Source organism: Poeciliopsis prolifica, unplaced genomic scaffold (genome assembly GCF_027474105.1).
Source record: "Poeciliopsis prolifica strain line A6 unplaced genomic scaffold, Auburn_PproV2 SCAFFOLD045, whole genome shotgun sequence".
Lineage (NCBI taxonomy): Eukaryota > Metazoa > Chordata > Actinopteri > Cyprinodontiformes > Poeciliidae > Poeciliopsis > Poeciliopsis prolifica.
This window is the reverse complement of record NW_026562420.1, coordinates 2,041,853-2,063,802: the sequence shown is the minus strand read 5'-3', so window position 1 is coordinate 2,063,802 and position 21,950 is coordinate 2,041,853. Positions and strand designations below refer to the sequence as shown.

General features: G+C 40.5%; 3 protein-coding genes across 3 annotated transcripts; all 3 read right to left on the bottom strand.

The window, feature by feature from the left end:
• Nucleotides 1–474: 474 nt before the first annotated feature.
• msmo1 (methylsterol monooxygenase 1) lies at nucleotides 475–4,598 on the bottom strand. Its single transcript, XM_055056534.1, has 6 exons — nucleotides 4,565–4,598; nucleotides 3,318–3,588; nucleotides 3,082–3,230; nucleotides 2,629–2,755; nucleotides 2,384–2,538; nucleotides 475–1,243 (listed from the first exon to the last, which is right to left on the bottom strand). The coding sequence occupies exons 2-6, from the start codon at nucleotides 3,570–3,572 to the stop codon at nucleotides 1,054–1,056; spliced, it is 876 nt and encodes a 291-aa protein (XP_054912509.1). The 5' UTR covers nucleotides 3,573–3,588; nucleotides 4,565–4,598; the 3' UTR covers nucleotides 475–1,053.
• Nucleotides 4,599–5,217: 619 nt separating this feature from the next.
• On the bottom strand, nucleotides 5,218–17,086 carry klhl2 (kelch-like family member 2). The gene is made up of 15 exons (XM_055056533.1): nucleotides 16,618–17,086; nucleotides 14,064–14,183; nucleotides 13,869–13,975; nucleotides 12,803–12,924; nucleotides 11,807–11,969; nucleotides 11,507–11,616; nucleotides 11,305–11,421; nucleotides 8,933–9,082; nucleotides 8,732–8,849; nucleotides 8,106–8,303; nucleotides 7,907–8,008; nucleotides 7,472–7,600; nucleotides 7,105–7,245; nucleotides 6,883–7,026; nucleotides 5,218–6,555 (listed from the first exon to the last, which is right to left on the bottom strand). The coding sequence occupies exons 1-15, from the start codon at nucleotides 16,683–16,685 to the stop codon at nucleotides 6,527–6,529; spliced, it is 1,818 nt and encodes a 605-aa protein (XP_054912508.1). The 5' UTR covers nucleotides 16,686–17,086; the 3' UTR covers nucleotides 5,218–6,526.
• Nucleotides 17,087–20,278: 3,192 nt separating this feature from the next.
• Nucleotides 20,279–21,852, bottom strand: med28 (mediator complex subunit 28). The gene is made up of 4 exons (XM_055056650.1): nucleotides 21,663–21,852; nucleotides 20,996–21,062; nucleotides 20,805–20,917; nucleotides 20,279–20,718 (listed from the first exon to the last, which is right to left on the bottom strand). The coding sequence occupies exons 1-4, from the start codon at nucleotides 21,819–21,821 to the stop codon at nucleotides 20,515–20,517; spliced, it is 543 nt and encodes a 180-aa protein (XP_054912625.1). The 5' UTR covers nucleotides 21,822–21,852; the 3' UTR covers nucleotides 20,279–20,514.
• Between the last annotated feature and the right edge of the window lie 98 nt (nucleotides 21,853–21,950).

The following is a 21,950-nucleotide window of genomic DNA, read 5'->3' as shown; positions in this document are numbered from 1 at the left end:
AAGAAGAAAAAGAAAATAAAAGTTAAAACAAGTTATCATGCCCAAGTGACATGCAATTTTATATTATCTGTTCGAAATATCAAATTTAACAAAAAGCTGCTTAGACCAGTGTTCTTAATTCACAAAATAATTAATGCAGTTCTTGAAAAACAAATTTCTTCCAAGAATTTAAAAACAAAAAATTTCTGGACTTGAGAATTGTAAATTGATACATGTAAGATGAAATGAAATTGCAACACCTGCATGTTCTTTGAATTGTTTACGTTTGTTTTGAAAGTATTAGCGTACTTCCTGTTTAGCGTTAGCTGCTTGTGGATTGGCTGACCACCCTGGGTGGGCCTGTGTGCTGCTTGAAGCTGCAGGGGATATTTGATGGTGCAGACAAGCAAACAAATGCATTCTCTTCAAAAAAGAAAAAAGAAATTACTATTCAGACCATTATCACGATCAAAAATCACAACTTCATCCAAAATGTCCACTTTACGTATTTACAAGCTTTTATTTTAACACAAATACAGAAGAAATAATACACAGTCAGCGCTTCTTTTACTGTTCAAATTAAAAAAGGCACTTGATTCTTATATGAAAAAATAAGAGTGGGACAATATGGAAGAGACACACGAGCCAATTCCCTTTATCTGCCTAAAATTTACAAGAACTTTTGCATAGAACCCCGATCAGATGGTTTCTGCTGAAGCCTGGGGATTAGCTGGAAGAACTCAACAGCTAAAGGAGGAAGTGATAAAGAGCTGAAACATTCAGAGGTAAACAGGAGCATTTCACAACAACAGCGACACGGTGCACCATCTTCACATTTCATCTGATGAAAAGCAAAGAGCAAAATGAGGATGTTGATGTTTCCTTTATTCAGCCTGCAGCTGGTGACAGAGACAGCATGATTATTAAGGCACAAGGAGGCAAACTGAAGCTAACTCTCAGTCTGATTCGGATTTACAACACAGTAGAGTGTTTTTTTGTTTTTCTCCACACCCCATCCCTGGATGTTTCATTCAGTGAGCAGAGAGGACCAACAGTCGTTACACAGAATCCGCTTTACTGTTCCTTCTTCCCTCCTTGTTTCTCCAGGTACTTGTTGTACTGGTTGTCGGTGTTCAGGAGCTTGTCCCACCAGGTGAAGGTGGAGGCGTAGTTCCCCACAAAGTTCATGTGGTGGAAGTCATGGAAACGGGCGCCGGCGTAGAAAGGGATGAGGTGGAGCGGGTTCAGAGGGATGTCGTAGCCGCTGTGATGAGACATGAAGGAGGGATGAAGGTCAGTCACGTTTAGAGAGAGAGAGCAGAGGACAACTGTTCTATTAAAACAGGAAGAGGAAAGCTAGTCGTGACACGGCAGAAACGATGGCTGTGGTTTGCTTCTTGTTGGTTTCTTAAAAACACATTCAGTCACAATCTTCATTTCAACAGAGAACACATCTGAACTTTTCTTTTATTTCCAACTATTCTTAAAGTATTACTACCTTATTATGCAAATTACTGCACCAATATATTACATTAATAGGCTACAACATTTTCCTAATTTGGTAAGAAAATCACTTTTGTCTGATCTGCGATTCAATTAAATTCTGCTGAAGAAAGGAAGTTTTCTGTGTTACTACTTTACTTATGGTACTTTAATTACTAGATAATTCTCTGTTTGTTTCAAGGTAAACATAACATAAAAACATTATTTTAATACATGCAGGCCTTAAAGCGTAGAGTAGTTTCTTGTGTGACATTCCACTAAGAAATTGACATTTTTCAACTTTTGTTTTCTTTATTTTTATTTATTGTGGCATTCACAGTATAATGTGATGTACTTTGTGGTTTTTAATTCTAATGTTAATATTAATTTACTAGATTAAATAGAAATTATAATAATTTCTCACAAAAGAGCGGCATACATACAAAGACAATAAAACATTTCCTTAGTTTGATTGAAAATAGCAAAAATACATTTACAAGATAAATTCAAAAATACTTTTTTGATCCCAAGGCAGAAATTAAATGTTTTTCTGACTCAAATTAATGTTTAATGATGACTGTTGGCAGGTTAGATCTCCTGCAGCAGTCTGTATTACAGCAAATCTAAGGAAGCCACTGACTAAAATATGTTTTTTGTAAAACTGTTTCATGAATGGTCATGGTTGAAACATTCATTTCACTAAAACATTTTTAACTGAATTTCTGCTTCAAACAAGACTTTTTCTCTTCTGCACCAGCCAAAAACAAATAAAAAAAAATCTACAAGGAACAAATAAAATGCTTTCAAACAAAAACAAGCTTCATGGTTCCTGAAACGTGATAATACTGTCCTCTGTGGCCCTCTAATGGTCAACCCCAGGAACCACAGGCAGACAGATGTTAACGATCTGATCGTGTCCCACCTGTGAACATCGATGGTCTCCAGCAGACGGAAAGCCACCCAGGCCCAGAGGAAGAACACGTGGTTACAGAAGATCATGATGCCGATGAAGAAGCCGGCGCCCAGGATGATGGTCTCCAGAGGGTGGGCATATTCCGCCTGCATGCCGAAAGGAGCCTGGGACACGGCGAAGGACACGTCACATTTAATAAGTAACTCTTCAGTAAAGATTGCGTGTTTGTTTATCGGCCCGGCCGCTTGGCTCACCGTGAACTCATGGTGGACTTTGTGGATGTATTTGTAGATGCGCCTGTGGTGCAGTATGCGGTGCAGGAAGTAGTGCCAGGTGTCCTCGACGACAGCGCAGCCAAAGCACCGAGCCAGAAGAGACGTCCTGAGAGACAGCAGAGGAGGAGAGGAGTGGTTAGACAAAAACCCAACCATTCACCTGACAGACCAGTGACAAACAACAGCACGTCCAATCAGTTTTAGCACCACAGTTCAGTCAATTCAAATTCAATTTTGAAAAATCCTAAACTAGAGTGGATGTCGGTGGCAATGTGCCTGGTCCATAAGAACAGATCTAGTCAGACTAATTCTATGCTTTGTGCTTTAAGCACATTCATGCTTTATCATTTGTTTTACACTATATTTAGGATCCTAATGGCACTTTATCAAACGGTTTATGAGGGACATTGTTGTAAAGTAGTTTTCACTGACCAGCGGGGCATGGAGTCCCACTCGTATGGGATGCTGAAGAACTCTGTGAAGTAATATGTTCCACAGATTAAAGGAAACTGGATGAAGAAGTGGTTGAACAGCAGCATCTTAAAACATGTCCACTGCTTCTCCCACGTCTCCGGCTTGTCCTGCAATAAACACACACTTCTGTCACAATGCACAAAGCGACATCTCAAACCTAAAACCACGCCAAGCAGCGCAGAACAAACACCGACCTGCTGGATTTTATATTTCTGCATGAAGGGCAAGAATTGGAAGAGGAAGCCGGGCAGACAGAACAGGAAGTAGATGAATTCGTGGACGATGAGCGACCCCCATGTGGCGATCTGGAACTTGGTGTAGTTGTCCAGCATGTAACCCCAGGCGTGCTTCAGGGAGGGCTGCAGGGGGTTTTCTGGCAGCACAGCGTCAACGTACTCCACTGCCAGGAAGGCAGAGCTCAAGATGTCTGACGTCCCGTTCGCCGCCATGATGTGAGGATACCGTCTGGAGAAAGACACCAATACACTTAGACGCAGTAATTACATCGTAGCTGCATGTGAGAAGCAGAAATCAGTGTAACTGCACTGTTTCAGAGAAATCATTTATCCGCATGTGTCACTTTACCTCAAGTCTATTCTATACACAGATAAACCGCTCAAAATTTTAGGCGCTGACTAACAAAATGTTAAATTACAATAACACTTTGAATTAAACTGCTGGTTTAAAGTGTTTTCACTCTTCAGGCTTCAAGAAAGTCTTTTCTTTTAATTTTTTTCCTTTATTCTCATAAATTAGATTGCTCTGTTTTGCTACAATATCATTCTATAATAAAAAAAATTTATCGTTTACATTTATTTGTGCAATTAATGGTTGAAGTCCTTTATTTCTGTGTCTAAGTTTTGCATTTCCTAAATATGTGTTGTTTCCTGTTCAATCATCTTATAGTTATGCAAAATTAGTTTTGATTTATTTGTCTAACAACTTACATTATGTAGTTATTTTGACCATTTCTGCTGTTTCTGCGCTAAAGATTCCAAAATGTTCAAAAATAAGGCGACACGCTGTTCTGAATTGGTTTCTTATTTTATCAATTGAAGTTAAATTAATAAAGTGTCGAGTTTTACAAAATGAACCTGATTCACCTGCTGCGTCAACCAAACTTCATACCACATATCTACAGATACGTACAATCGAAATATGTACGTTTACATTATTTTTTACAGCGTCTAAAATCCTTGAAAGATTGTAATAATTAAACAAAGACCAACTAAAGGACAGATCAACAATCACATTCAGTCTGATGAGGGAGAAACAGTTACTTACGAAACAACGTTAGCCCAATGTGCATCATATTAGCTAAAACTCCGCGTAAACATCGAAACAAGATAATAAAGCTTTTTAAGTTAACAAAACATGTTGTAAAAACTTTGAAATCTGCTACATGTTTCCCTTGCAGAACTGGACAACTTGACAGCCTCACCTTTCCGCAGTGCGTCCGTCTACCTGAGGAAGAGGCGGACTGCCGGGTCAAGTACAGTAATATTGGAAAATTCTATTGGCCGACACGAGAGGAGAGTGACGTCATGACCAGAGCGGCTTCACTGATTGGTTCGGGGAATGGAGTGATGATAGTGAGACTGGAGGGCTCTGCAGTGAAAGCCAATAGGAGGTCGGATGTGCTTCCATAAGTCCAGCAGGCTGGATGAGGGTAGAGATGGGGTGGTGGGGGTGTCTAACCTAGGAACTTTAGTCACATTTAGTGTTTTTTATATATAGATAATGTTTGGCTTTAGTTTGCTTTTCATTATTGCTACGTGCTCCATCCTCAGCCGTCTCTGTAGAAATAACAGACTTACAGACTCATCTGAATAAAACATGGGACAAATACAATGCAAGTTTAAGAAAGAATTGTTTTCCAACAAAAGTTTTTAATTGGTATGAAAGTAATACACTTATACAACTAAAACTTGAGTTAATTAGATGTTGTGTATAAGAGTAATTTTATCATACCCTTAAATTACATGCCAATATTAATTTGTTTGGATTTTGCAAAAGAAATGAAATTAAAACCGCATTACCAGGAGAAACAACGCACATTCACAACAAGCAAACTCACAAGAATCACACGACACGTGTAATTTAAATGTTTTACTGATTTGGCAAAGTTTTAAAAACAGATTATTAGCATTTCACAGCTTTAAATACAAGAAGCATATTTATTAATGATAATATAAAACATGTAATAAAACATTTTCAGAGTTATAAGCCTACATGACATTCATCAATACACTGACGAGAAACAGCGATACCACTTTCACTTTTTCAGAGCGACTCTGACAATAGCAGGAAATGAAAGAGACAAAAGAGAGAGAAACTCAGGAGAAGGTTTGGTCACTTTCCAGAAAGAGAGAAGAGATCAGAAACACGGAGCCATAAAAAGAGACAGAAAAGAGGAGACATTAAAATTGGCACATTCATATTACGTCAGGGTGTGCAGTAGTTATAAATGTCATTACACCAAAAGGAAAGGAGGAAACTGGCGAACAGGTTAGAGACAGAGTCCATGCATTGAGTTCAGTCTGCTGCTGCTTTCATTAGTGTTTCCAACCACAGCAAATATGGCCTCTGGTTAACAAGACTCCACTCGCTCTCTTCCTGACAAAATTAAAGTCTCCCAGCTCAACAAAAAAAATGTACAGAACAATGTTCTCAAGTGCTTTTTAACATTCAGTTATTCTGCCTCAACACTAGCTAATACACTGTCCTAAAATCATAATTTGTTTATCTCGGACTAGCAGCTGTCCTGGTTCCGGTACTGAAGCTTCAAAACAAACATGGAGGACTCTGACATTCAGGCACTCGTCGGGGCCTCGCTGCAACACTGGAACAGCTCAAAAGTCAGACAAAGTGTGTTCATGCAGCGTCGAAAAAAAGGCCTCACCACACAGACTCTCTGATGCAAACAGAAACATGCTTACATGTGCAAGCAATGGAGCACCTTAATACGCAAGCACACCAGCTTCCTCCCCGGAGGAATAAAAACAGAAATGCTCCTCCTCTCCTTCGCTCTGGGTGCTCTTTCTCTCTCTCGTTTCTGGTTTGTGTTAAAATTAACTAGTGTTAAAGTAACTTTTGCCGTCATAGCAGCTTCATATCAGTAGCGTTTCGATGGCACTGCAGTGATCCAGGTGGTGCTTCCAACCCAACTGTCCCCTCCGCTGCTGCAGTCCCGCCGGGAGCCAAATTAAACCCAGGTTCGACGCCCCTCGTCCGCTGTGGCGCCTCCCAATGTAAGTGCAAGAACCTTCATCATTCCCAGCATCAGCATCTTCGTCGATTGCTGTGCTAATGCTGCCCATCTCCGCAGATCGAAGACGGATCCAAGATTGGTGTTCAGCAGAACGCGTTCCGCTTTTTAATCAGAGGCAGGAGTCAGGAGCAGTCATAAGGGCTTGTCGATCACCGTCACACCTGCAACAGGGAGGAAGCAGAGCTGCATTATAATGCTTAATAATGTGGAACATCCTTCTTAAGTAGATTTCCTTTAATTGAGCTCACCAGACAAACTAATCAAACAGCTCTCTGAAATTAATTATAGTAAAATCAAAGCGCCCTGACACACAATATCATCTATATGCTGCAATGAAAGCAACACATTTTGATTTAATTGCAGCAAAATGTGGTTTTCAAAGTATGAACCCAGTGATTCACATTTCAAATATTTTCATTTGGAAAAAAAGGGTTTTAAAAAAACTTGGAAAAGTCACATTGTGTCTGGGGCTCGACGTGCTGACTGACCTGCATAACTGCGGCCTGTGCTCATGCAGGTCGGCAGTAGCGTCCACTTGTCAGTGGTTGGGTTGTAGAACTCCACCGAGGCCAAGTTGCAGCTGCCGTCGTCGCCTCCCACCACGTACAGCAGGTTGTTTACGGCACAAACACCTGAAAGTACAGAGACGAACATCCACCAGTGGAAAAACCAGCATCTGATGCGTCCTGGTGGGTCACCTCCTGTCTCACCAGCGTTCCGTCGACACATGTTCATGTCGGCTACCTGCCGCCAGCTGTTGGTGGCTGGATCGTAAACTTCACAGCTCTTCCTCACCAGTGGACCATCGTGCCCCCCCACAGCGTACAGCAAACCTTTTAACACACCCACACCTGGGAAAAGCATCAGATAAGACGCAGATTATCTGGTCTATTGTTGTAGTAACACAACTGTTGAGGATCTCATTTTACCAATAAGTAGGATTAGAGCGGTCAACTTTAGTAGTGTGCCTTTTTATTTAAGTGTTTTTCTAGTAGTTTCTTATATTTTAGACACATCAGAGATGGATAAACCACTAAACGATGAGTCTTCTTCCCCAGTAAGAACACAAACACACACCTGCTCCACTGCGTCTCGTGCCCATCTCTGCTATGTAGCTCCATGTGTTGCTTTTAGGATTGTAAGCTTCCACTGTACTCAAGCATTGCCTGGTGGCTCCGTCATAACCTCCCACAGCATACAGGATTCCTAGAAGCATTGGAAATCATTTCAAATTGAACAATTAATGGTATTTAAAGTGTTTTTACCTGTAAAACTAAAATACAGCGGTCTTAGCGTGGCGCTAAGGAGGAGCTCGGCAGGTGTGACGCTCTGAGAGCGGGGAGGACAAAAAAAAACCTCTAAGAAGCGAACTCTGCTGGACAGCAGGAAAAAATTCACGGGGTTTAATGAACTGGGCTCTTAAGACTGAGGTAAGCTAAACATCTGTTATTTCAAGCACTTATTGTACCGCCTATTTGTAAACCTTTCAATTAAAAACAAAGCTGCAATCACCGTTAACAACACCGACTCCTACGCTGCTGCGCCGGGTGCTCATGGGCAACACGTGAAACCACTCGTCAGTCTTGGCATTGTAGGCCTCAACTGTGGAAAGACCTGCAGTCACAGAGAATGAACCAGTAAGAGCAACAACCCTACATCGCTTCACAAACACATCTCATCAGGTTTCAACCAGAGAAGCAGGAAGCGGTACCTCTGCTGCCGTCGAAGCCCCCTACAGCATACAGGAGTCCGTTGAGCACAGCGGCGCCGAGCGTTGACCTGCGGTCCTGCATGCTGCTCACGCTCGTCCAGCGGTCCATCACCGGTTCGTAGCAGTCCACCGTCCGCACTCGCAAAGAGCCGTTGAAACCACCAACAGCATATACAGACCCGCCCATGTACACCACACCTGGAGACCCAAAATGCACCAGTGAATTTAACACCAAGTAGTTGTTCACTGGTGTTCGCTTGGAGGTTTTAATAAATCTTAGAGAAAGCCTTAGGCTGGTCTATACGTACTCAGGTGACACAGCTTTCCACCATCTTCAGAGTACACAGCACTTCATTCAGAGCAATGCAAATATATTCATTCCCCTAGAAGGGATTTCACATTTGGCCCAGTTCAATCACCAAATCAAGGTCCACAGCTCTAGAGGAAGAAACTATTACAAGCACTCCATAGTTTTTCTATAATTAAGCACTACTTTGATTTGCTCTCCGAAATAAAATCTGAGTTAAATATTTTCAGGTTTGTGGCAGTAATGTGAAAAACATGGAAAAAGTTTGTGAGGTGGAAATATTTTCACAAGGCAGTTTCAGCGGTTCAGGTTTTTCTACCTGCTCTGCATCTTCTAGTAGGAAGTTCAGCCACTTGGTACCATCGCTGCTCCTCAAAGTCAAAACACTCAACACTTCGGATGGCCTTCGGCGCCTGACCTCCAACCACCACCATCACCTAAATCCAAGACAAGCGAAGAGAACATCTTGGAACATCTCAGCTCTTCTGAAGGGAAGGCTGTGAGTGGTGACTATCTGTACCTTGGGGCAGGAGACGGGCGTTCTCATCCGGGTTCGAGCGGTCTTCATCAGAGCTCGCTGGTCGGCTGGCAACAGGTGGTACTTCATGGCCTCGATCAGGTAGTCTTTGCAGGCACTGCTGTTCTTTATCAGGTACTCTTCCTCGACACGCTGATGGCCAAACAGGAACCAATCAGAAAACAGCTACCAGGTTCTGGTAACCACAAGGACAAGCTCGAAGAAAGCCGAAGCAAACGTTCTTGGTATCGCACACAAACTCTTGATTTAAATTGAGTAAACATTTTCTTACCAGAGACAAAAACTGTAGAACAAACATAAAATATAAAATTTCTAAAATGTGCAAATACTCGTCTACTAGTTCATGTCAAATTGGCAATTTTAAAAATAAATTTGATACACCTGAAACAACCCACAGAAGATAAAAACAGTATTAAAGTCAAAATGAAAACAGAAAATTATAAAATCTCACCATCAAAAATCTGTTTACATTTACCTAATTGTAAGCAATTAGGTAAATGTATGTAATAACTTGTATGTATGTATAACTTGTATGTATACATACAAGTTATTGCACCAGTAACTTGTATGTATGCATATTTATATATATGTCTGTAGGTATAAATTGTTATACATATAGTTTTTCAGTGATTTTTTTTTCTGTGACATGTCATTGTCAAATTCAAAGTTGTGTCTTTGTGCATAGATCCGAGTCTAAATGAATGTGTTATGAACTGGTTTCAGCATCATTTCCAGCAGTCAAAGACTGAAGTGATGCGTTATGGTTGGCGGTCGCACTACATGAGTCTGTGCTACTGATTTACCCTCTGACCAGACAAACTGTCACTGTTCAGACTCAAAACTGGAGCTAGACAGCTTTGCTTCTGAAAAGAAGGACTGGAAATTTTACAATTCATGCCAAGATGTACCTGTAGTCACTGTACAGAGATAAAAGCAGGTGTAAAGAGTTCTGCCTGGAAACAGGCCAATTTGTTCCTCTTGAATAGGTAAAAAGATTATTAGAAGAGTCTAAATAAGATGAGACTAAAGCATGAATAATCATCTCGCACTCAATCAGAAACAAACGTACGGAACAGTTGAGTCGTGACCATCTGTGTTCATCTCTGACAGAACTCAGCTGCTGAATCAGCTGGGACGTCGCCTGAGAGCTTCTTGCTCTGCTTGTTTGTGTCAAGGAGTTTTATTCACCACAGTCGGATGCTTTCCGTCATTTCAGATACAGTTTCTATGAGACTGCATGTTCTCTCAGGTTTTAAATAAATAATCTGATCCATTTCAACTGAATTTGTTCACATAATTAATTGAATGTTCAGCATCAACTTATTAAATGTAAACTTTTCATAATTTAGACTGCAGTATGTGTTTCCATGCCTACAGATATAGCAAACAATGTTAATTTTACTGATCTGGTATAAAAAGTCTGGAGATTAATTTACTCCTACTATATTATTTGATGAAAGTCACTTGAAAGCAAAAATGATGTTTGTCCTTTTTGGTGGGTTTACAACAAACAAATCCATAACAAAATCAGGTTCTGTCATGTTTACGAGTTTAGATCTGCTAGCTTCCAACAGCAGTTTTATACTAAGATCAATTAATTAGAATTAGCATTCATCTGCTGCAATTTCACCTGATGCATTACTGTACGCCACCATCTCAACCCATTTTATTTTTCTGAAAGGACACGACCTCCCCAAGAGGCCAGGCTTTAAAAGATGGATTAATTAGACAGTAAGTGACAGCATACGCTTCACTATTAAGAATCACTCGTGCTGAGGCGAGTCAAGCTTCCAGATACAGTCACTCCAGTTCACTATAATAAAAAAAAGATCACTAAAATAAAATTTAAAAAATCGGATTGTATTGTTCAACACCAATATAATAAATTAATCGTTTTACAATGTTTTTAACCAGCACTTCACTGAGAAGTAGCTCATATAAGCAGATGTGCAGTTCCACCAGGTGTGAGCTAAATGCCGCTGGCTAGTCTAGAGGAATTTCACAAGAAGTTTCCAAGCTTCCTGTGAGGTGAAAGCTTGGAAACTGCAGCTCACAGGTTCAGTTTTTGAGGAGGAGCTTGATTCAGAGGTGGTGATAGAGTCCACAGCTGAATGGTTGCCACAGAGATTAAAGGACTCCTCAAACATGCATTAAAGACTCAAAGTAATGCCCAAGATATGTTTTTTGAGGGAATAACATTATAACGTGATGTAATGCGCAAAAAAGTCAACGTGATCCTGCCCCTTTGATAAAGTAAAAGTTGGAATCTCAAGGCTCATGCATGCCAACAATAAGAAGAAGTGGTCTTCTCTGGTGAAATAATGTAGATATTTTATATGACAGGTTGAGCGTACCTGCACCAGGTATTCTCTGGAGAGCAGCGGCAGGCGGACATGCTCCATCAGGTGGGCCAGGTGTTCCTGTCGGACATCTTTGTCATGGTTGACCCAAGCGATCACTGCTTCAAACACCTTTGCAGAAACACAGACATGCATAAGGCCACGTTGTGTGGGTCTGCTGTATCACACCTGAGCGCGGGCCGGTGGGGGCGTGCACCTTTTCCTCTGATGGGATGGTGAGCTTGTCACTGGCGATCAAGCTGGACACCTGCTCCATGCCCAGGTTCAGAAACTCCTCACTCCCCACCACCTCCGTGAAATTATGCTCTGTCAGCACAGACATAATGCGTCGGTACTACTTCTCAGCCACCAACAGAAATTTTCCACAGCGTCTCCATTAATTACACCTGTCCTGATTCTGTCTCATCCGCCCCCCCCGTCCTAGATAGTCCCGAACCAATACAAACTGCACTTAATGAAGCAGTGGGAAGCGTTGCCAGAGTCTGGGGACACAAACCTGCGTAGCTGTTAGCCAGAGACAGAAGCTGGGAGCAGGCATGTAGGTCGGCAAAGGCTCTGATCCCCAGGCAGTTGGACGGGTGGAGCTGAGAGCCCAGGAACTCGCAGCAGGCCTTCTTCACCTCGCTGAGCTGCAGCAGTCCCGCTGCAGGCAGCAGAGCCTGGCGGGCGCAAACACAAAGAGTGACAAAGACAAAGACACCAGGTGTCATGGTTAGCATAGACTTGAGCAGGGGAGGTGATCTGGATGAGACCCTAACTCTGAAAACTAATGTTCCACACAACTAACACTGTGAAACATGGGAGTGGCAGCGTCATACTCAGCAAATACATGGAAACAAGCGGGAGTTAAAAGGGCCATGTCTTGAAAAATCAAAATTTTAACTCTTAAATACACTTTTGGTGCTCTATGAGTGTGTAGGAGAGCAGAGAATGTACATGTATTCTCTGTGCTGCACTGATATCTTTATATTCTTTTTGGGTCGTATTTTCAGTCTGTTTATTTTCCTCTAAAGTCTATGACATTTTCTCATCTATTCTGTCAAAGTATTTGCAGTGGAACTGCTAAACAAGGTCATGAATTCACAGCTAATCAGTTCTGTGCATCCGCCATTTTACTCTCGTAGGAGTCCAGGGCTGTTAGAGGCTGTAGAGGACCAGACACTGGGGCAACGTTCACTTCCTATCAGGATAACCATCCTGAACATGAACCAGAGCTACAACAGAGGGTTTACATCAAATAACTATTCATGTGATTGATAGTCAAGATACAAATCCAGCTGAGAATAGAAATGCATCCCAGACCTCCCTGATTTTTATTGGCCAAAATTAAAACCATGCATCAGATTCCTTTCTCTTCACAGTAATGCACTTCTCTGTTTTGGTCAATCATAAAAAGAAAGCCCCAATAAAATACGCTGGTTGTGATGTGAAGAGGTTTAAGGGGTATGAATGCGTTTACATGTCGCTGTCTGACCAGGGTGTGTTTGGTTACCTGGACGTTGTCCTCGGTAACCTGAATCTCTGCTGTGTAGATGTAGTCCACCAGCAGGCCCAGAGTCCAGCCGCCCATCTCCTTTATCCTCACTCGTTTCGCTCTGCTCTCTGTCATCTCTCCTGTCCGCGGCGTTTAAAAACGTCACCATTCAGTTAGTGACAAACACAGCTGGACAATAAATCAGTATCAGTATATATTACTATAAAGACAGGAGCAATATTAGTAGATAATGTGTCTGTTAAAATATTTGATATGTACAAATTCACTGAACTGTGATGAAGAACTGAATGGCATTCTGGGGAATGTAGGCACAGGAAAGACTTCAGCTACTCACAAGAGTGCTATGCACTCTTTGGTTACCTAGCAACAACCTGTTGAGTGACTCGCACAGCAGCAGTTTCAGGTTTCTCCACTGAGCCTCATCACTGCTTCACAATACAAATCAATGGCATGAAATTTAAAACTGGATAAAACAGGGAACGTCACCAGTTTGTCTGTATTTCAGACATTTAAAACAAAAACAACTAACCAATGATTATGTAAAGGCTGAGTAAAGTCAGGCTGTTGTAATTACTGTTAAGGTTCTATGCTTTTATTTTGGTAACTTTCTTGTTAACAGAACACAGTTCATTGAAATTAACAGAAAAGGTTGACAGCAAAACAAAAAAACCAACTCAATTTTAGCTTCAGTCAATAAGGGAAGAAGTAACTGGGACTGAAATAAAAAATTTGAGAATCCTGAAATTTGTATCAAAAAAAATTTATTGATCCCATCAATTAATGTGATTGTAGCATTAATTAAAGTAACTGTGCTGTAACAGCATCTGTACGACAACAGATGGGGAGAATGTTTGTAATATTATTTGTTCTCGTTGGCTCGCTCTTATATTGGCTGATGAATGATACGGGTGGTTTTAATAAATCATCATTTAACCATTGACTGGATCCTACAAATTATCTACATGGACTGATATGAATCGCTGATATCGTGACACGTTTTATTTTTTTAGCCACATCATCCAGCCCTGACTGAAGCGCGGCGGGGACAGAGGTCTGTCCGTACCTGTAAACATGGCGTGGAAATAAGGGCTCCCGGCAGCCAGAACCACCCTGTGAGCAGCAATCTCTACATCCTCTGCAACTATAGTCACATCACACAACAGGCTCTGGCTGCACAGAGGAGATGAAGCAGGAAACAGGTTGCAGGTTACACCAACAGCGGAGGAGGACAAACAACCCAGCAGGGAGGACAAATCACCTGCGCAACTCGTTCATGACCTTAAAGGCCTTCCTCATGTGCCGAGGGTTCAGGGTGACGGGGCCCTGCCTCTCCACTCCATCCTCCTTATCCAGAGAGTGTGGACACAGCCTAGTACACCTGACAGGGAACACACACACATTAAAACAGAACATAAACACACACCGGCATTAAAGCAGGCGTGGAAATTAGTCCTGTCATGGTCACAATAAATTGTCCCAGAAGTTAATGCTATAAATGATAATATTGTTGTTTTTAGGCCACTTTCAAGTAATATAAATGTAACTGCTCATACAAGGAGACATTCTAAAAGATCAATAAACTTTCAAACCCAAAGAATATTTAATACTGCAATGGAAAGACAATCTAAATATTCAAAATAAATAAATAAAACAACAGAAAATAACAAATAAAATTAATTATGAAGTCTCTGTAAACAAAATAATGCTTAAGAAAAAAGGCTAGCCGAGACCAAAGTACCAGACTGAGGACTTCTGTCATCCAGTTTTTGGTAGAACGAGAGAAAGGAGAAAAATAATAAATCATGCAAATGGAAGTTACTAAGCTTGTTTTAATTTGTCATGTAATTACGTTAGTTGTGACAGACTTAACGACCAAAAATCTGTGCAGGTTTTACGGATTCAGAACTATTGAGCTCCACAGTCAAAAGTTAAAATTTAATTTCATTCTTTATACCGCAAGATTTAAATAAATCATACTTCACCATTAAGTCACCTGAAACAATGTTTTAGTTCTTCACACTTAGTGTGTGTTTGTGGGGCCATTTTTGGTTGTCTGAAATAGCAAAAGAGGACTAATTGAATATATCTATAGCTGTTGATGGTGAATGCATTTAAGACTCGTCACCAGAACCCAAACATTTCTGATTATTCCTATTGGTACAACATAATGTTGTCATGGCTCCAGTATGAAGCTGTTGATTTCATTTCTGATATTTCTCTTCTCACAGCAATAGATTCAACACCACCAACTTCCTCAGACATGTAAAATAAAAAACTTAAAACAAAGCAACAAGTTCAGACCGGCAACTTCTAAAAACGGTAGATGAAAAAGACTGAAGGAACAACATTGGTGCCCAGATTTTCACTACTGCACTTTTAAGAATCATTCAGCTTCTGATTTCACGACTTGGACTCTTTCTGTATGGAGGATGGACGCTAAAAGGAATACAACAGCCCTTGTAATGTAGCTCTTTACTCAGGGTTTGGTATTTCTTCAGTTTTTAACTTGACCATTTTTCGGTTTTGTGTTTTTCAACCCACAAAATTAACTTATTCAAGCTCCGAAGTACAGCTGGCTTCGGAAGCTCCATCAAAAAAAAATAATCTTTTTTTTTCCAGATCTGATTTTAATTTTTACTTTGCTTAAAATTTTTTTTTACAAAAGCCAGAAAATATTTTCAGATAGTGACTTTTATTTCTATGCCAATTTTTGTTTAATGATAAGAATTTAGTGAGAAAGAACAAAGATACAATTTCACCAGAATGTCTTAAACTTAAGATACAAAAGTTGTTTTAATGAGAAAAAAAGAGTTATCTAGATCTGGCATGTGAGTCTTCTTTCCAGACAGATTCGATTTTTTTGTACAATCATTTCAAAATCCCGCCACTGTTAATTACTGGATGCTGATGTGTGAAAAGATTAAGTATGTATGTGATGAAGCTGTAAAACACTTCTGTCAAACATGATGACATCACTGAACTATAAAAACCCAAGAGGTGTAATGGAGAAGAAAAATAGAGATTTTTCAATTAATTAAATCTTCAAATGACACTTTTTTCACTAAAACTTAAGATTTTGTTCTTAAGACATTTGCTAATAATATATTAAGTAATAAAAGGAATCTGTAAATTGCTGGTAATTCAAACGTTACAAAGTCGCTGTATTACATGACAGATAAAAAAAAATCCCAAACTCTTTTGGGAGATTTTTGTCCACTTTTTCTTCTTTTTTTTTAAATTTACGTTTGGGGTGGGGGGAGGCTGGGCAGAGCGAATTAATCGCAAATTTGCTCCATTCCTGAATTGTGGACCCAAGGGGCCAAACCAAATCATCCAGAGGGCCGCACATGGCCCCCGGGACGCACTTTGGAAACTGATCCACCAGAGTAAAGACTGCTGGACAGATAACAGTTTTAGTTGATGCATCTTAGAAATCTCCCCACCTCCGGCCTCTCTTCATAATAAAAGCACCAACACAACATCATTTATGCCGCTTGTGGCAAAATCACGTCGCCCCTGTTTTCTGTCACAAACACACCCACACACGCGCGTCGTTGTGGGGAGTCCACGCTCGTCCTCTTTGGACAAAACACGGAACAAACAAAACCCCCGGATCGGGATCCTGCAGCCTGCCCCTCCTGCTGCTTCATCCGTTCAGACCTGCACCGCCAGGCTGCGGGAGAAACTCTCTCCGGCTCAGTCAGCTGCCTCTCCGGTTGCCCGGGGTCTCTGCTACTGCAGCACCATCCGTCAAGCAGCCATTGGGAAATGTCAACACACACACGCACTCGCGCGCGCGCGCGCTCACTTACAGCGGATGACTGTCCATGATTCCGGTGTTTTTCAGAGGCTGAAAACTTGGCCCTGCAGAATGCACCATTCCATATCCACAGATGGCTCTTTTATGGGTCTGAATCCAGGCATGAATCGGGGCTCAGAGGGCGGGCAGGCGGGCTGACAGAAGCCCCATTAAAGCCGCCTGTCTCACATCAACACCCAGCCCACTGCGGTGACTCTCCACGGACACGTTTCGGTTCAGCTCGGCGGCTCGTGGCCAGCAGCGGCAGCAGTTGTTCTTCTGCTTCGGTCGGGAAGGTAGCGCCCCCCTCCCCACCACACACACACACACTCCCACACACACACCGAACCAGACGGGCTTGGTTTGAGGTGTCCGTGCCTTCCTGGGTGTCTCTGGGAGCCAGAGGGAGGACGGAGAAAGATACCTGTTATTTTCCAATAGCTGATTAAAACGCACAAACAAGGACAGGGAGGTAAAGACGGTCTTTTAAGCGGCCAAGGCGTCCAAGAAGAAAGCGCTGTCTCCCTCTAGCGGTGGAAGACTGATCGGGGGAGGCTGGGTGAACTCAGACGGGTATGGCAGTCTGTCTTCACATATAATCACACTGTACTCCCAGCGCTGCAGTTTTAGACAATATTTGAGGATTTTTGCCGGGATTGAACCATATTATTTTTATTCTCCGCCCTTCCTGAGTCAGCAATTTAATAGTTACAGATAGCTACATTTATATTAAGATTTTCACATCTGAAAACAAATGTAAAAAGTGTTGTAGATTACTGTTTGCTAAATATTACAAACTCAGACTGGATGGAGACTGTCTATCAACATATGTTTCCAAGTATTTCCACAGAGCCTCACTTGGACTTAAATCTGGACTTTGAGTGGGCCATTCTAACATATTGTCACCTTCCTGATGGTCCAAGTAATTTTTGCCAAAAAAATTATCTGGGAGGGAAAACAAATCATTTTTGTTAAATATATAAATATCCACCTTCCTGAAATATGTGTGTATATTTTTATATGTTTGCTTTCCATCACACACAGCGTGAGTCTATCTCTTTGTTTGTTTTTAACTGTGCCAAACTTTTTACTGGCCCGGCCTGCGAAAATCTTCTGATAAATGTTCTTATTAATAAAATAAAAGTAAAAGTCCTGTTCAGTGATGGTATCATATGATACATTGTCTTGCCCTACACACAATAATTTTTGTTTTTGTATTTTTGAAATTCTAAACCACAAGTAAAATGACAGAAATAAACTATAGACGTTCAAAGTAGTGAATAGTAGTGTAAATGTATTAAGTCAAAGTGACTTAACTTTTTTTTTTTAAGCTCAGACTTTTTTCTTATTGGCTGAGCTAATTAGTGGAAGTGTTTGATTTATGCTAATATTTGAAGTCATATGCTTATTTTGCTTATTACAGTCTTCATAAACATCAATGACTACCTATTTAATTCAATCTCTAAAAGCTTTAATTAGCTGCAATTACATGCAAATATTAAGCTGCATTTTACCAGTTCAATTTTGAGATATTTTAGATAAAATGTAAATGAATAAATTATAAATCTTTAATATTCTTAAAATTTATGTTTTTCCCTTTGAGCTGAAATTTGAATCAAAGTGCAATTAACTTTCTGTAATCCAAATTTAACATTCTTATTCAAACCCTGAGTCTCTGCTCCATTTATTCTGTGCATACGTAATATTTTTTCCCATCTCCTAAAATGAATCTGCTAATCAGGAGTGGTAGGGTTGTGACGTCATGCCTTCAATAGAATGCACTACTACTTACTTAACAAGCCATTTCTGTGCAGTTTAGGTTGTACCAGTAAAATTAAAAGGTGGACAAAAAACAACAAAAAAAACAACAACTCCTGACTGTAAAATATGAAATTTCATATCAATCTTGGGTCTTCTGAAGAGCAGAGCCCCTGGTTTTGGGCGAGATCTCTTTCCCCAGAACCCATCTGTGAGGAACAAGCAGGAGCTGTGAAGCCGAACAGAACAAGTCTGTTCTGGTGTGAACACACTGAATAGATTACAGTGATGAGCACTGCCTTCCTTTCTTTGATTTTATGTAATGCAAAAAAAATGGGAAAAAAATGGTTTCAAATGAATGGCAAATGACTTGCATTAAGTGACAGATCTAAATATAGTCAACAGGATGTTTTCTTTGCTGATATACCAAGAGTTATTTATTGCATTACACAATAAGGCTGTTTGATCCTGGGAGTGGTTCTAACATAGCAGATTAGCACTTTGTTCATGTCAGTAGATGACAGAAATTGTCCTTTTGTTGTTTCACAACCACAACTAAGAATTGTATTTGATTGGTTCAAGTGTAATTCTTAAATTGTACATTATTAACGTTGACAGGCAAAATACATGAGATCTTAGCCAAGAGGCTAATTTTCTTCCCTAGTCACAATGGACAGGTTGATGTAATGTTCAATAAGAAGAAAAAGCAAACTCATGCTCCTGCATAAAAACTTCATCAAGGAGAAGAGAGAGAAATTAAACTGCTGTTTGCAGTCAACAATTTTCACTTTAAGTTATGTTCTGGTCAGATGTCTATGTGATCTCAAGACATGGATATTCTTAATTTAGAGCTTTATTGATCTTTTTTTTAAATTTATTTCAGGGTAGGATAACTATACAACTGCAACAATTTAAAAAAACATTGTGTCTGTAACTAAGTATTCACCTCCCCTGGATGTTTTACATTTTTATTGCTTGTACAAGTTAATTCTGAGCAACAAACTGTAGCATTTTTTTTTTTTGCAAAAAACTCCCTTTAAGGTCATAGTACAACCTGGTTTCTACAAAATGACAATTAATGTAACAGAAAATAAGTGATTGCATGAATAGTCACCACTCCAGACATTTCACGTTAGCTTGCTGTATCCATGTCTGGCCCTCAAAGCCAACCAGCTTAAACAAACGAGTTCCACTGTTTCTGATCAGAGGTCGGATATTAACTTCTAATGGTAGGACTTTGTTGACAGCCAAAAAATAAAGTATAAGTGTGAAATACACTTGTGTATTCAACTTGCTGTTTTTGTATTAAGATTCTCATCATTCAAGTGAAAAAAGCCCATTAATGGGAAGTATTATATTTAGAAAGAAACATTTTTTTGAACTTTAAATCATGTTCCTTTTATTCTCTTATCAAAAACATACATGAAGTGTTGCTTTGATCCTTTCATCTCCATTCAGCTGTTTTTCCTCAGAGCTGCAGTTTCCAAGCTTTCGCCTCACAGAGAAGCCTTCTGCTTTGACTCCCTACTCAGCTCCTTTAGACTAGCCAGCAGCAATTAGCAAACACCTGGTGGAACTGCACATCAGCTGGGCTCATTATACAAGCTACTTCAGTGAAACGCTGGTAAAAACCTTGTCAAAAGGTCAATAGAGGAGCCATGTTATGACGACTTCCTGAAAGTAGTAGGTGTTAAATTATAACGTCAAATTTCTAAGTCATATTTGAAATATTCATCATTTTTATAACAGCTGAAGGTAACAGTTATTTAATTGTGCTATAAAATGGCACTGTGCCTAAAAAAGTACACTATGCTGCCTCTTTAATATCATATTCATGCACATGTCGAGTGTTTGTACTGATAATTTTACCAAATTACAGACCAATGAAAATCCATAGTCATAATCTGAAGACGTGGTGAGGAAATGGTATCAGACTTGTTTATTTTGTTTTACATTAAAAAAGTCAAAAATATTTACATCAAAACTAGAAAAAAAACGTAAAAGTAAAAATGTACATTGGTCCAATGACAGTCTATAAACCTAAACGCATGTTTCCGTCCTGATGCAGCTTCTCCTCCAGCATGGCGGCTCTCCTCCTCATCACAGCGGGGCTGCATGGCGGTTTCTACAGATCAGAAGGCACTTTGATGTCTTAGCTGGGCTTTAGAGGAGCTGGGGGCAGACTAGCCGAAGCCTGTTCCAGGAAGGCCAGTGGTCCTGGAGGGGGAAGGTCTGTGGGTTTACGATGCTGACCGCTAACTTCCTCCAGCACCTGCTGCCAGTGGTGCAGCTTGGCCAAATGCTTCTGAACCAGTAGTTCTTTCCTCTGCAGCTCATTACGCAGGTCCGACACATCCTGGAGAGAGAGAAGAACTGGATTTGAGAGGAGAGAAGCCGCAGTATACAGACGGCAAGGAATTAGCAACCCATAAATGTCAGTACCTCTTTCAGCACCTGCTCTGGTTTCTGCACAGAGAGCTGAAGCCTCTTCTGTAGGAAGAAGCACTCAGTCTGCCGAGCTACATCCAGGAACTTCTGGATGCACTGGTCCACGCCTTCAACATAAGTATGATCGCTTTCAAACACACACTACCACGAGCAAACATTCCAATTTATCAATGCAGCATACTGACCGGTTCGAATCTCCTCCTGATCCGTACCGTTCACATAGTCCTGACTTACCAACGATGAAAAACAAGCCTGCAAAATAAACAGAGCAGCTTTCAGGGAGAAACTATCAGAGGCTTAACGAGGGGAAAAAATATATAAAATGATTTAAAAAAAAAATTCATAATAATCAATATTCAAAATTAACTCTGCTTTTCTGGTCATGTTTGTGAAACTGTCGTCACCTATATTTCTGTGTTTTTTTATGTTTGGTTTTGAAATTGTACGACTGTGTATTAATACCACCGTAAAAAAAAGAAATGAGTAAATTGCTGCCAAATAACGGAAACATTTTAAAGCATATTTTTCTAGAAACATTTTTGGGGAAATTTCTGAATTTCAAAAGTCAAACATTTTCCACTTTGAGTCAAAAATTTGCAGACTTGTTTTATTTTTTAGTTTGATCTAGAAGTTGTTTTTTTTTTTTATCTTTCAGTCTACAATGGTCCCATTACGCTTTTGTAAAATTGGGTTTATGGTTCAGGGAAACGGCGAGTTGAAGCTCCAGTTTGTAACTGGTCAACTCATAGAAAATGCTACATTTGAGCTATAGTTAGCTTATAAATGAGTATGTGTGTTAGCCACAACGGCTAATGCTAACAACAGAGTTAATGTAGCCCTCTTTCCTCCTACCTCGAAGGAAGCCTCCAGTTCGTCTACCAGGGTGTTGCTCCCCTGAACCCGTGGAGCGGTACCGGAAAAGCTCGGCTGAGCCGGTCCAGGAGGTCCTCCTACGGCATGACCACCGGGCGGCTGCTGGCCTGGAAACATACCGTTCATGGACGAAGCCATGTTCCACTATCGAACGTCCAGGTTACGCGCATGCGCACAGCATTTACGCAGAGATAAAGGCCAACCCGCAAAGAAAACTAAATAACTAAACGAATTTAATAATTTATGTATATAAATGAGGTGAAAAGA